The 15,670-nt window shown below is 38.7% G+C and overlaps 1 protein-coding gene across 4 annotated transcripts; it reads right to left on the reverse strand.

The window, feature by feature from the left end:
* Positions 1-7,291: 7,291 nt before the first annotated feature.
* LOC128738692 (serine protease inhibitor 42Dd-like) lies at positions 7,292-11,269 on the reverse strand. Of its 4 annotated transcripts, none has more exons than XM_053834013.1 (5): positions 11,183-11,269; positions 10,949-11,082; positions 10,052-10,846; positions 9,854-9,995; positions 7,292-7,522 (listed from the first exon to the last, which is right to left on the reverse strand). In XM_053834013.1, coding segments are annotated over exons 1-5 (1,206 nt in total). In that variant the 5' UTR covers positions 11,184-11,269; the 3' UTR covers positions 7,292-7,388. The 4 variants fall into 4 exon arrangements, with proteins under 4 accessions (XP_053689988.1, XP_053689989.1, XP_053689987.1 ...); XM_053834014.1 differs by lacking the exon at positions 7,292-7,522 and adding an exon at positions 8,634-8,851; XM_053834012.1 differs by lacking the exon at positions 7,292-7,522 and adding an exon at positions 9,440-9,610.
* Between the last annotated feature and the right edge of the window lie 4,401 nt (positions 11,270-15,670).

A 15,670-nucleotide genomic window follows, 5' to 3' on the forward strand; every position in this document is an offset into this window, starting at 1 on the left:
TGGGGTCCCAAATCGATCAATTTTGAGCTTACTCTCAATCATCCATGTTCAATTCGAAATTCGTTTTCTTTGCTTCATTTGAAAGGTAGGACCTCAAACTTGCACGTTAGGTAAGTTAGGGGATTTTGTTGACAAATGACCACTTCAGCGTCGATTCCGGAATATCCACTGCCTGTTATTGGGGGAATTTTGCATTTTTGAGATAATTCATCTTGCGACGCATTAAATCACATCAGCTTGATAAAATAAGACTGTTGGAAATAAAATTGGGACATTTGGAACCAAATGGCCACTTCACTGTCGGTTCCGAAACATGTGATACCTGGTTTTTGGGGAAATTTTTTAATTTTAGCACAGCTCATTTTGCGGCACGTTAAATCTCATCAACTTAATAAAGTAAGACTGATCGAAATATAAATTTTGGCCATGGGTCAACTGTCAAATTCACGCTGACGGATGCAGCATTCTATTCTGCCCTTAACTAATGTTCCGGAATAACTGTTGAAGTGGCCATTAAGATTGAAAACGACCCCATTGTACTTCTATCAGTCTCATTTTAACTAGCATTCTGTAATTTGAACGGATTGTTTTTTCGAACGAAAGTGCAAGTATTCTTCATTCCGCCAGCAAAATAAAATTGACAAAATAACTCGTTCGAAACAAGTCGAACGAAATAAAGATCCGTTCGAAATACAAAATAGGGGTGTTTATCAAGGCGATGTGATTTGGTGTGCAGCAAAATGAGTTATGCTAAAATTTAAAAATGTCCCCAAAACCGGAACCGATGGTGAAGTGGCCATTTGATTCCAAAATGTCCCCATTGTACTTTCATAAGTCTAATTTTATCAAGCTGATGTGATTTGATATGCCGCAAGACAAATTATCTCAAAATCCAAAAAAGCAAAAGTCCCCCGGTAGTGGGTGCTCTGAAACCGACGCTGAAGTGGCCATTGGTCAACAAAATATTCCCTAACTTACTTCGAGTGCAAGTTTGGGGACGTACCTTTCAAATGAAGCGAATAAAACGAATTTCGGATTGAAAATTGATGATTGAGAGCAAGCTCAAAACTGGTAATTTTTGACCCAAATGCATAATGTGTAACATTTTTATAATGGGAAGGTTAAAATTAATTAAACGGTTTCAGTTAATTTTTCAGTGAAAATGAGCTGACGGCATTTTGTACGGCGACAACAGTTTTTAAATCAAATTTGCATAACTTCAACGGTCAGAATGAGATCCCAGGGGCTCGCTTACTTTGCTTGATTTGCCTATATCGCTAACGATAAAGAGGAGTTTGACCTGCCGAAAAAGGCTAATGACCAGTGTACAGTCGGGAGAGGTTGGCTAGATATATAAACTGTTTGCTAGAAGACAACTGTAACTGAAAGTACAATTTCAAACACTGCACAAAAGAACCTCGCGAGACAGTTTTCCGGTTACTAAAGATGGTCTATCTAAGGATCATCTTGCCTTGATCTTTTACTTTGATGTGACCTGTGAAAGAGGCGAGTGGCCCATAATTTTTTTCACATCGTGATGAATGCATGTGCAGTAATGTATTGTGATGAAATGCATGAAGATTTTTCACAAGTCTAGCTTGACAGTAATCTTTTTCCTTAAATAGGCAGTTTTCCCTACCGCAACCCCCGTGTGCAACTCTATTTCGTACGGACAAATGGTCGGTGTTAAGTCTGACCGGACCAAGTCGCAAAATTTAAAAATAGGTAATGATAGCAAACGATCAAGAACTTCCTAAACTACATTTTACTCTAATCAGATTACATAAATGTTACAAATAGCCAGAGATATAAACTCATTTCGAACGGTTGATAGCTTTAAACAACACAAAGTAGCAAACTTTGACTTCGTTTTTCTCGAAATTAAATTTTTGTGACTTGGTTCGGTCTGACTAAACACCGTCCAAATGTGCTATGAGAGCTATGATACCTATTATTGCCAAGAGGTGGTATGCTAAGATACCACGTATGGGATATCTTTTAATTGAACAGATTCGCCACGGAACACACTATTGTACCAATGTTTGTTTTTGTTCCATCGTTCAGCATCAAGATTTTCCGGTACGAGACAACGCCGGACATTGCATCCGGTTGCATCCACGAGATAGGCTGGCTGAAAAGAATTCGGTAACATTGAATAACACCAAACAGCAACCAGCAGCATCGTGTAACAACTAGCCATTAAGCCCCGCCTAAGCCAACCAGCTTAAGCAACCATTGAGCACACCAACCAATTTAGTGCACACTGTGCGCTGTACGCAGGAAAAGCAGTAACGGGATCTGCGTGGCGCGGATGTTATTTTCCCACACCATCAACCCGCAGCAACGGTAAACTTCAAGTAAAACCTCGGGTATTGAATAAGTACATTTTTCGTTGATTTGTTAATGCGCATGCGACTTGAAGTTTTCCACGACCATATCTTGTAGCTAGCTAGTGAAATAGAAATGGAATAGGATAAGAAAAGTTAGGCCTAGGCAAAATGAAAATTATTAAAAACCAGTGAATAAATAATTTATACAGTTTAAGAGCGAATAGTTTTGTTAAGTGCCGTTCTTAAATAATTTTAGTTTGCTATAGCTATAGTTTTCTAGTTTAGAGATAATGCGACGAACCTTCATGCGGAGGTTTTCACTTTTCATGTCTTTGGTTGGTGGGGTTCTAATAGTTTGAGTCCTTTTCCTACCAGAGAGGCTGACTCCGGAATCAGTTAGAGACACTCAAATCGTTTACAATTATTTTCATGTGGAAGCTGGACTTAGCCACCGATGAAAATCCTGCGTCATTTTTTCTGCTGTAGCAACATCAAATGCTACTGTTTTCAAGTATCAGGTCTGTGGTCTGTCTCATGCCGGGCAACCGAAAATGTTAGTGGGTGGTCGTTTCTAGAATAGTGGCACTTAAGCCACCCGTTTACACGGTTTGTTTAAATCAGCCTTACGTCAGGTTAGAAAAAAACAAACGATACCTATAAGTATCGCTTGAAAAGCATCGATACCACTACTCATTGGTATCCGGAGGTATCGATGCCAAAATACTCGATACTTTAGGGTAAGGTATCGATACCGAGTGTATCGATTACCAGTATCGCCCATGCCTATTAGCTCGGAATAGTTGTTCTAATTCTTCACGATCTCTGTCCTCCTTTTGGCGCTTTTTTCTCCTCAGGATCGTGGTCAACTGGTTCCTAGCTCGTCGGTACTTGGCCAGGTTCTCTCTAGTGGCAATACTTAGATAATTTTTCCAAGCGTTTTTTTTCTCCTCCACCGCTTGTTGGCATTCCCCATTAAACCAATCATTTTGTGTACTCCGAGGCTCAATACCTAGTGCCGCGGTAGCGGCCTCTCCGATGGCCGAGCGTATTCTGCCCCAACCGTCTTCGAGGTTTGAAGCACCTAACTCCTCAGAAGAAGGCAGTGCCTCATTCAGTACTCCCGCGTAGTTCTCGGCAGCTTGTGGGTTATCTAGCTGCCTGATGTTCAGCCGAGGAGGGCGGCTTTGACGTGTCCGGTATACGGTGGACAGCTTTGAGCGCACATGTACTGCTACTAGGTAATGGTCAAAATCAATATCCGCACCCCGACGGGAGCGTACGTTCGTGATGTAAGAGAAAAACCGGCCCTCTATGAGAACGTGGTCAATTTGGTTCATTGTACGTTGGTCAGGTGATCTCCAGGTGGCTTTGTGGATATCCTTGCGCGGGAAAAGGTGCTTCGGATCACCAGGCCTCGGGAAGCTGCGAAGTTTATACATCGATGGCCGTTATCGATTGTGTCGGTGTGCAGGCCATGGGGCTCTACCACCGGTCTATACATCTCTTCCCTGCCGACCTGGGCGTTCATATCCCTGATGAGGATCTTGATGTCCCGTGACGAGCAGCTGTCGTACGTTGCCTCCAGCCTCGCGTAGAACGCTTCTTTCTCATCGTCGGGTCTACCTTCGTACGGGCAGTGCACGTTAATGATGCTATAATTGAAGAAACGGCCCTTTATCCTCAATACACACATTCTCTTGTTGATCGCCTTCCAATCTATCACGCGACCCTGCATTCCGCCCAGCACTACAAAGCCCGTTCCCAATTCGTTGGTAGCGCCATCGCTCTGGTAAAACTGGGCCTTTCCGCCACGGATCTTCCATACCTTCTCTCCTTTGCGACAGATTTCCTGCAGAGCTACGATGCCGAGTTTGCGGGGTTCCAGCTGTTCAATCAGCACCCGCTTGCAACCTGCGAAATTTAGCGATCTGCAGTTCCAAGTCCCGAGTCTCCATTCGTCGTCCTTGTTCTGTCGCCTAGGTCGATGCCGAATATTCCGCTCCGAATATGCTTGAATGTTGTTAGTTTTTGAATTTAGGTGTGTAGCCGTACTGGGGCAACACTACCGAGTCTCGCGATGGGGCTACCATCTTACAGTGCCGAGACTCACTATACCTCCTTTCCGGTTAGTATACGACTTTAGTTTCCACCGGGGTTGGTTACCCGATCTCCGCTAAAGTTGCTCGTATTCCGGCTGGTACCACGAGGAGGTCGGGATCGGAGTTGCTGGATAAGAGGCTAACGACCACTATGGGGTCTATATTCCGCATTATCCAGCCGTTTACCAACCTATTACGATATATGACTGCAATATTCATGCCGGTTTGGATAAAAATGCGTATTACCTTTCTATAATAAACGCTGCTAATTCTATCCATTGATCGGAAGACATTCTGAAGGAGCAAAATATTATGAACACATAAAGTGAAACGTTGTATAAATCATACAAATGTTTATACTGCTGTACAAAGAATGATAAAAAATCAATCCCACAGGAAAAAATCGCCGAGTTCGGAAAGTAGCGTTCGAAAAATAAAACTAGATCACAACTTCTTTATTAAAACGCTTAAAATTTGCAAAAAATCATAGCGATTATTAAGCCCATTAAGCGTCTAATAATAATCGAGCTCAGCTCTTCTGTCGCTGCTCGCTGGTAGTTTTTTAGGGCCAACGAAAACAACAGAATAAGTTATTTGTCTCCAGACCGAGTGCTATTACTTTCATGTATAAAATGCAATTTTATTAAAAGAATGAATCGATTTGATTCTAATAACAGCGTTGAGAAAAAATATATTAAATAACACTCAGGCAATACCGTCGTACAGGATAATAATCAGCAAAAGACTTGGATGCTTTTTACTAAAGCAAAGCAACTTCAAAGAATTGTAATGAAATACAAATTTTCTCGTAACTCGAGAACTAATCAAGCAAAAGGAACCAAATTTGGCATGTGTGGGGGTATTCGGAGGTATGAAATTATTTTATAATGGTTTGAGACCCCTCACGGAGGGGTTAAGGAAGGGTTATTTTAAGCAACGTTTAAGAAATTTTATACCGCCATCTTTTTTCCAAGCTGAAGGATTCATGAATCGAACCAAGTATGTAAATCAGAGCGTTACACCGGTGCTAGAACCCACTACTCCTCCCAGGCCATGTGGCTCGCCGGTAGTACTGATTCTTTGAACCATAGAGGGATTGGGCAAAAGAGAGATTCCACAAGCCCCTTATTAAGCCTGCGACGTATTGCAACCTCTACCAACACTTGGCAGGTAGAGTTATTTATAGATACAAATTGTGCCTCTTCCTCTATCTAGATCATTGACCGAGAAGGTTAATCTACCTCGTTTTACTGACGGGACGATGAAACTGTGCTGGCCCTTGCGATTTACAAGGTACTGCGCGTGACACTGTATAATACATGTGCTGTATTATATATTATATATTTTCTAATATTGGTGTAATATTAACACCTATTTTTGCAACGAGCATACGGAGCATCCAATGATGTATTTCTCTGGGCATTTTTTGTGACACTATAATTTAAAGCTTTTTTTGGATCAACTTGTTATTGTACTTTAAGCATGGCTTTTGTTAACTTTTGCGATGGATAGTTTGGTGTGCTCAATTCGCAAATTTTTTGCGATTTGCGCTGTTTTGATGAAGCTGTCTCGAACAAATTTGACTGCAAGGTACGCAGTCTCGTCAGCAGATTGGGTTTGTTGGTCACCAGGCTTCGGTTCTGGATGATTTTCAATGTCTGATGTTCCCAATTCCACTTGGTCAGTAACATTTTCGACCATGAAATCGTTTACTCCAAATATTCCCCGATTGAATGGACAAATGCCTGTTGTCGAAAAACCTTTCGCAGCAGTTAGTGTACGTACTGGTGTACGTATCGGTATGTTTTGCGGTGGTTGATGTTCAATTTTCTATGCTTTTACCAAGAGATTGTCAAGCGGAACAGCTGTTGAATTCACGAAATTTTTTTTGTCGAGATCAGCAAAAAAGTGTGATAGGTGCAAATAGGTTCAATAATGTTTTATGAATATATTTTATGAATGTTTTATGTTGAAAAAATGAGAAAAAATATCTACGAAAGAACATATGATTTCGAATAATCACTCTCGCGGGTTCTTTCCTACTTCAATGAAAAGAAATCCAGCATAATATATATCCACTTGAGCCAAATAATAAAAGAAAAACCGAGATTCTCGTAAAGTTTAACAGCTGTTCCGTTTTGGGATTTACGAGGTTTCGGTAATTTAATGTTTACAGAGATTATTGCTGAGCACTGAGAGCTGTTGGGATCTCAGTAATATTAATATTTTTTTGAAACGGTGGTTCTACAATTGATGGATGAACGGTAGGGGAAAGTAATGAAATTTTTTTGGAATGGAGGGGAAGGTGAGGGGATGGGGGTTTATTAGTAGCTACGCTTAACAAGTTGTCGTTGTGACTCCTACCTTTTGTGCAATGCTGGAAGGGGCATGGGTCAGTGCAATCGAAGATTTTCTAGAATATAGTAACTTGCTATCGTCAATATTTGCGGAGAAAATTAAAGTTTTCGTTTAAAAATTATACAATTTTCAAGAGCAATAACTTCCAAACATGCAAATACATTTAAACCATTTATCACCCATGTGAAAGTACAAGAAAAATACTACAAAATGCAAAACAAATTAGCTTGACCCTGGGTATCCCTCTACCAAAACACTCGCATTGAAAATTGTTTCTCGGTTGAATTTAATATGGCGTAGTGTAAAAACCCTGTTATCCCGATCAAGTAAGTGTGCAAAATAAATAATGGAAATGTGTAATCCAAACAGCATGGATTATTTGTAGAGATTCAGAAAAAGATTTTCAAAATTCGTTTTTGTATGAAATTTAATTACTGCAGTTCGAGGTGTACAAATTTCGAAGTCTATTTGAAGATACTTCATCCTCACTATTACAAAATTACAAAATAATCTATTTCACTTTTTAAGACTTAAGACACTTGTTTTACAAAATCGAATAATTTAATATACATTTAAGCACAATTCCTAATGCAATATTTGTTCACTGTCCAGGGTTTAAAACACGCCCGTTAAATATTACATAGTTCTGCTGTTTTTTAAATAATGCAAAGTAAAACGGCCTGTCTACGACAAACATGGTTGGTTCGATATAACACATCGCCATAGCTATCATTCCTGAAATAATCCATAAACAGAAAAAAATCTAGTATTATTTTTTGTAGCAAGTATGATAAATGAAATAAAGTCGTCTTATAACATCGATATACAGTAGTAATACATATACTCGTAGATAGGAACAAATCCTGAAAAAATGAAAATGTGTGACTGCTTTAAAGTGATCCAGTGTTGCCAGCGCCAGTACTTGTCTAGACGTTATGGTTAGGTGGTCTGTTAACAATATGTATGGTAATCCGAGCTGACATGGTTTAATGCCATGACTTAAATCACACGCACATAAACTAGGCAGGGAGTGTTGCTTGTCGCTATGTCCGTACAGCGCGTAAATAATTTAAGCAAAGCAAAATCTTGAACATCTTGAACAACACAAAATCTTGAAGCAACCGGTTATTAGAGTATCGGACAATTACGAGGCTAGTGTAACGATCCTATTCGCGTTAATAAGGCCATTGCAAATAATTTCAAGTCTTTGTCACCCCCCCCCCCCCCTTGGAAATTGGCTTGAAAAATCGGGGGGCAAAAAAATAATTTGTAGGATATAAGTTAATTTTTTTTCATAAAATCAATTGTCTGTGGGTTCTACAACCTTAAAAACTCGAAAAATGAGTGTACGAGTTGAGTTAACGCTTCTAGCACGAAATAGAAATGGAAGTTCAAACACTGGAATTTCCGAAACTCGGCCAAAAAAATTTTCTTTCGTTTTTGTCTTTTTTCGTAGATTTTTGCATGGAAATAATAACGTATATATTAAAAGCAAGAATGGATTCGGTTTTCACGCTTAATCTTTAAGTAAAAATGCCTAAAATCAATATTTTTGTTTGCTCGATTAAAAAAATCTTTGTTTTTTTTTCGCCCCCCCCCCTTCAGTGGCCCAAAAACGGAAGGACAAAAACTTTATAAAATATTTGTAATGGCTGAATTCACTCTTGTAAATTTGAGCCTATTTTTATGTAAAAAAGTTATAAGTATCAATCAGTGCAACCGCTGACGCAAAAATATTTCATCCATCGCAAGTGTCAATATTTGTTTAGTATAAGTAGGTAGGTTAATATCTCACGGGTATTCTAAATGTGATATTTTGCAAAGCATTACACGTGAATGACTGAAGACATACATTTATTGCCAAGTTTCCTTCAAGCACTAGTAATATTTTTCTATTTTTCATATGTTTGGAAAGCCTTGGAGAAACCACCATCGCATTAATTCAAACGTGTGTCATCCTTCCGATAAAATAGATTTGATCGCCTTGCTTTAAAATGTACATGAATGGATGGTCGACAGTAAAATAAGGATGAATGATCATGCACCTCATCTGCATAATCATGCCTAAGAAGAATACGGTTAATGTTAGAATAATAATGCCGATGAAAAATGTAATAAAGAAACGTAAAGAACATGACACGAACGATAAAAAGTAAATTTAAATTTTAAAATAAATCTTATCATAAGCCGTTAGTGCACTGCTTAAGTAAGGCTTTGTGCAAAAAAACATCCACGTTTTTGATCTGCACTGGAACTGAAACGTCAGTACAATATCTTCAAAAACTAACTGGCTATCGCAAAATAAATTGATAACGAATCACACAATAAGTCTTATCATGCGATTAGATACAGTTGCAGTGATTAGGCAAGATTTCGTAGAATGTAACCAACTTGATTTGGACACGTACATGAATTGGACCCCAAATATGATTTGCTCCTTTACTGTATACCTGCTCGAAATTCGTTTAGTTTAGTGCTGTTCTATATTGTTTTTATATTTTCTTGCTTTTAAAGTTTCATGATTATCAAACCAGTTTGGTCATCTACGAAGTAAAAAATTTAAGAGACTCAATTCATGCAGAAGTCCATATCAAGATGATTCCAAGATGTTAAAAAAGGATTTTTTTGGTAAAAATATTTAATTATGCGTAATAATATATAATCACAATTCATCATGTATAGACAATATCGAACGATTTGGATGAACATTCTTTCCTATGAAAATTATGGTACTTTGTGTAAGAAGCAAACATATAAATGGATGATCTATTTTGACGTAATGCACAGCACTGAAAGTCGATCTTTTTTTACGCACAACAGTAGCTGCAAATTGAAAAAGTTACAGTGAAGCAATTATTTTGACATACTTGATATTTAATTCAATATTTAATTATATTATATAACACGCACCCCGTATTAGTATTTAGAAATTTTGTGAATTTGAATTAGAGTAGGTATATGTGGAATGATGACTGGAAATGAGGTAATGGATAGGCAGTCTGCAGTTTGCTATTAGATTCCCAAACAATAGTATACTAAAATTTTATGCATTTAATTCATTCTTACCAGTTGCTGCAGCAGCTTCTGCTCCTTCTTCATTGACCTCAATAAAAGCTTTGTGTATTACTTTTGATACTTTAAGGGGATCTGATTGGTTCAAAAGTCCGCTAAAATCAGCCTGGTCTGTGAATATTCTTCCCATACCGATCTACAAACATTAGAAAATTGTAGTAATGTATAAAATTTTTATAATATATATTTCACCTTTTCAAGTGTCTCTTGTAGATCGACATTGAATTCGATTTTAAATTTCGGTAAGAACACTTCTACTTCTTGTGTATACATTTTCGTCATTAAATCAGTTATGTCGATGTTGAGGAGCGTATCTTCGATTCGTTTCAATCCATCCCGTTCATCCGGAAGCAAAATTACCATGGTAACGTCACTTCCGCTGTAGGGTAATTCAAGCATGGTTAGTCCTAATTCTTCAAATATTCCGTGTTTAAAGTGTTTTTTGGTGTTCATCATTTGGACATCTACAGACTCTGTGGCACTAACCCAGAATGGCATTGGTCGAGTACTAGCCGGATTGAATTGGTGTGTCCAGGTACCTTTGAAATGAATCGCGTTGACGAGGACCATTCGGGTGAATTCATCAAGTGCATCAGGGGAGATAAGATCATGAATTTTGTTATTAGTTTTCGCTTCTACCCATTCATTGATCGTTTTGGCAGCTTTGGAGTTATCTGCGAAATTAATACTTTCAGCTTCCGATTGAAAACTATTAACTGCAATGTCGTGAAAGTCTGGCTTGATTGAATACTGTTCCATAACATACATCTTGTTTGCAATTTTAAGACTATTGTTATCAAATAAGCTTCCTATTGTTTTGCCGTAATTTTCTGCTACTTTCAGTTTCTCGGAAGAGCTTCCATATTTTAATGCAGAAAACATGTCATCGGCGGTTGCACCAGCAGCCCCCATAGCAGCAAATGCCAAACAGGTGCTGATGGAAAACGGCGAGATAATGATATTTTTATCTTCATTGGAAATAATTTGCTAAAACGAATATTTCAAATAGTTATAAAATGAAGTCTTATTCTCAAGACGTGTAAATGTTGATAAGCATGTGACTCATCGATAGCAAATTGTGTTACTCACCTTATATAGTTCCAATGCGAAATCATTAGTTTTTCGGACAAACTGCGTATCGACTTCGTTAGTCATCGTTATAGATTTAATGTGATGGGATACTAAGAGGCAATATAGCAGGCACGTACGTGAACCAAACAGCACTGGAACGAACAAAGTATATTATTCTACTAAACTGTTACTGGAAATAAAATTCGGTATTTATTATTATATACTGCAGAAACTGAGTAGCCAGACACTCACTTTCAACCAAAACCGTGTGAGTGTTTCATATAGAACGATAATTTGCCGGTTCTGTTTGTGTAGTGTGTAGAGTGACTTCTGTGAATTTACCTACCCCTCCACGGACCTACCAAAACTAATGAAATAATTCATTTTGGTAGGCGGCCAAGTGAGGTAGTTGAATTCCGCTTCTTATTATGTTGCGTGAATTCACCTACCTCGGTCCGCCCTACCACGGACCTACCAAAATGAGATATTTCGCAGTTTGAAATATTTCACTAACAAACTCATCTGACAGCGCTAAGCTATGATGCGGCGGCCACAGAAACTAAAATCCGGAACTTACCTACCAAACTGGTTTTCTCCAAGAAGGGCTGAATTCCATTACGATTATTGCTCACGTCTCCCAACTGATCTGGAAAATCAATTAATTGGAAATGGTAGCTGGGATATTGGCCAAGCAGGAAAATATTAACTTGCTCGGCCTAAATGATATATGTGACTACAGGAGCACATATGCGAAAATTTAAGATTTTCCATATACTGGGTACTTGAGTCACACTAAGACTTATTGCGCGACTCCCACAACTGATAATGAAATTCGGCAAATTGGAAATGGTAACTGGGACATTGGCCAAGCAGGAAAATATTAACTTGCTCAGCCCAAATGATATATGTGACTACAGGAGCGTAAATGCGAATATTTAAGATTTTCCATATATTGGGAACTTCAGTCACACTAAGACTTATTGCGCGACTCCCACAACTGATAATGAAATTCGGCAAATTGGAGATGGTAGCTGGGACATTGGCCAAGCAGGAAAATATTAACTTGCTCGGCCTAAATGATATATGTGACTACAGGAGCACATATGCGAAAATTTAGGATTTTCCATATACTGGGTACTTGGGTCACACTAAGACTTATTGCGCGACTCCCACAACTGATAATGAAATTCGGCAAATTGGAAATGGTAGCTGGGACATTGGCCAAGCAGGAAAATATTAACTTGCTCGGCCTAAATGATATATGTGACTACAGGAGCACATATGCGAAAAGTTAAGATTTTCCATATATCGGAGGCACTTGAGTCACACTAAGACTTATTGCGCGACTCCCACAACTGATAATGAAATTCGGCAAATTGGAATTGGTAACTGGGACATTGGCCAAGCAGGAAAATATTAACTTGCTCGGCCTAAATGATATATGTGACTACAGGAGCACATATGCGAATATTTAAGAATTTCCATATATTGGGAACTTGAGTCACACTAAGACTTATTGCGCGACTCCCACAACTGATAATGAAATTCGGCAAATTGGAAATGGTAACTGGGACATTGGCCAAGCAGGAAAATATTAACTTGCTCGGCCTAAATGATATATGTGACTACAGGAGCACATATGCGAATATTTAAGAATTTCCATATATTGGGAACTTGAGTCACACTAAGACTTATTGCGCGACTCCCACAACTGATAATGAAATTCGGCAAATTGGCAATGGTAACTGGGACATTGGCCAAGCAGGAAAATATTAAGTTGTCAGGCCAGCGTGCTGTATATGTGAGAAAAATCGTGGAAATATAGACGATTTTGGATGGATAAATATAGTAGCGCTAATTATTATCGTGGCAAACACAGAAACTAAAATCCGGAACTTACCTACCAAACTGGTTTCCTCCAAGAAAGGCTGAATTTCACTACGATTTATTGCTCATGTCTCTCAACAGATATGGAAAGTCAATAAATTGGAAATGGTAGCTGGGATATTGGCCAAGCAGGAAAATATTAACTTGCTCAGCCCAAATGATATATGTGACTACAGGAGCGTAAATACGAATATTTAAGATTTTCCATATATTGGGAACTTCAGTCACACTAAGACTTATTGCGCGACTCCCACAACTGATAATGAAATTCGGCAAATTGGAAATGGTAGCTGGGACATTGTCCAAGCAGGAAAATATTAACTTGCTCGGCCTAAATGATATATGTGACTACAGGAGCACATATGCGAAAATTTAGGATTTTCCATATATTGGGTACTTGAGTCACACTAAGACTTATTGCGCGACTCCCACAACTGATAATGAAATTCGGCAAATTGGAAATGGTAGCTGGGACATTGGCCAAGCAGGAAAATATTAACTTGCTCGGCCTAAATGATATATGTGACTAAAGGAGCACATATGCGAAAATTTTGGATTTTCCATATATTGGGTACTTGAGTCACACTAAGACTTATTGCGCGACTCCCACAACTGATAATGAAATTCGGCAAATTGGAAATGGTAGCTGGGACATTGGCCAAGCAGGAAAATATTAACTTGCTCGGCCTAAATGATATATGTGACTACAGGAGCACATATGCGAAAATTTAGGATTTTCCATATATTGGGTACTTGAGTCACACTAAGACTTATTGCGCGACTCCCACAACTGATAATGAAATTCGGCAAATTGGAAATGGTAGCTGGGACATTGGCCAAGCAGGAAAATATTAACTTGCTCGGCCTAAATGATATATGTGACTACAGGAGCACATATGCGAAAATTTAGGATTTTCCATATATTGGGTACTTGAGTCACACTAAGACTTATTGCGCGACTCCCACAACTGATAATGAAATTCGGCAAATTGGAAATGGTAGCTGGGACATTGGCCAAGCAGGAAAATATTAACTTGCTCGGCCTAAATGATATATGTGACTACAGGAGCACATATGCGAAAATTTTGGATTTTCCATATATTGGGTACTTAGTCACACTAAGACTTATTGCGCGACTCCCACAACTGATAATGAAATTCGGCAAATTGGAAATGGTAGCTGGGACATTGGCCAAGCAGGAAAATATTAACTTGCTCGGCCTAAATGATATATGTGACTACAGGAGCACATATGCGAAAATTTAGGATTTTCCATATATTGGGTACTTGAGTCACACTAAGACTTATTGCGCGACTCCCACAACTGATAATGAAATTCGGCAAATTGGAAATGGTAGCTGGGACATTGGCCAAGCAGGAAAATATTAACTTGCTCGGCCTAAATGATATATGTGACTACAGGAGCACATATGCGAAAATTTAGGATTTTCCATATATTGGGTACTTGAGTCACACTAAGACTTATTGCGCGACTCCCACAACTGATAATGAAATTCGGCAAATTGGAAATGGTAGCTGGGACATTGGCCAAGCAGGAAAATATTAACTTGCTCGGCCTAAATGATATATGTGACTACAGGAGCTCATATGCGAAAATTTAAGATTTTCCATATATCGGAGGCACTTGAGTCACACTAAGACTTATTGCGCGACTCCCACAACTGATAATGAAATTCGGCAAATTGGAAATGGTAGCTGGGACATTGTCCAAGCAGGAAAATATTAACTTGCTCGGCCTAAATGATATATGTGACTACAGGAGCACATATGCGAATATTTAAGAATTTCCATATATTGGGAACTTGAGTCACACTAAGACTTATTGCGCGACTCCCACAACTGATAATGAAATTCGGCAAATTGGAAATGGTAGCTGGGATATTGGCCAAGCAGGAAAATATTAGCTTGCTCGGCCTAAATGATATATGTGACTACAGGAGCACATATGCGAAAATTTAAGATTTTCCATATATCGGAGGCACTTGAGTCACACTAAGACTTATTGCGCGACTCCCACAACTGATAATGAAATTCGGCAAATTGGAAATGGTAACTGGGACATTGGCCAAGCAGGAAAATATTAACTTGCACGGCCTAAATGATATATGTGACTACAGGAGCACATATGCGAATATTTAAGATTTTCCATATATTGGGAACTTGAGTCACACTAAGACTTATTGCGCGACTCCCACAACTGATAATGAAATTCGGCAAATTGGAAATGGTAGCTGGGATATTGGCCAAGCAGGAAAATATTAGCTTGCTCGGCCTAAATGATATATGTGACTACAGGAGCACATATGCGAAAATTTAAGATTTTCCATATATCGGAGGCACTTGAGTCACACTAAGACTTATTGCGCGACTCCCACAACTGATAATGAAATTCGGCAAATTGGAAATGGTAGCTGGGATATTGGCCAAGCAGGAAAATATTAAGTTGTCAGGCCAGCGTGCTGTATATGTGAGGAAAATCGTGGAAATATAGACGATTTTGGATGGATAAATATAGTAGCGCTAATTATTATCGTGGCAAACACAGAAACTAAAATCCGGAACTTACCTACCAAACTGGTTTCCTCCAAGAAAGGCTGAATTTCACTACGATTTATTGCTCATGTCTCTCAACAGATATGGAAAGTCAATAAATTGGAAATGGTAGCTGGGATAATGGCCAAGCAGGAAAATATTAACTTGCTACGCCCAAATGATATATATATACGACTGTAGGAGCTCATATGCGAAAATTTAAGGTTTTCCATATATTGAGTACTTGAGTCACGTGTGTTAATGCAAGTTTATTGCAAGCTGGAGTTATGATAATCAAACA

Source organism: Sabethes cyaneus, chromosome 2 (assembly GCF_943734655.1).
Source record: "Sabethes cyaneus chromosome 2, idSabCyanKW18_F2, whole genome shotgun sequence".
In the NCBI taxonomy this organism is placed as follows: domain Eukaryota; kingdom Metazoa; phylum Arthropoda; class Insecta; order Diptera; family Culicidae; genus Sabethes; species Sabethes cyaneus.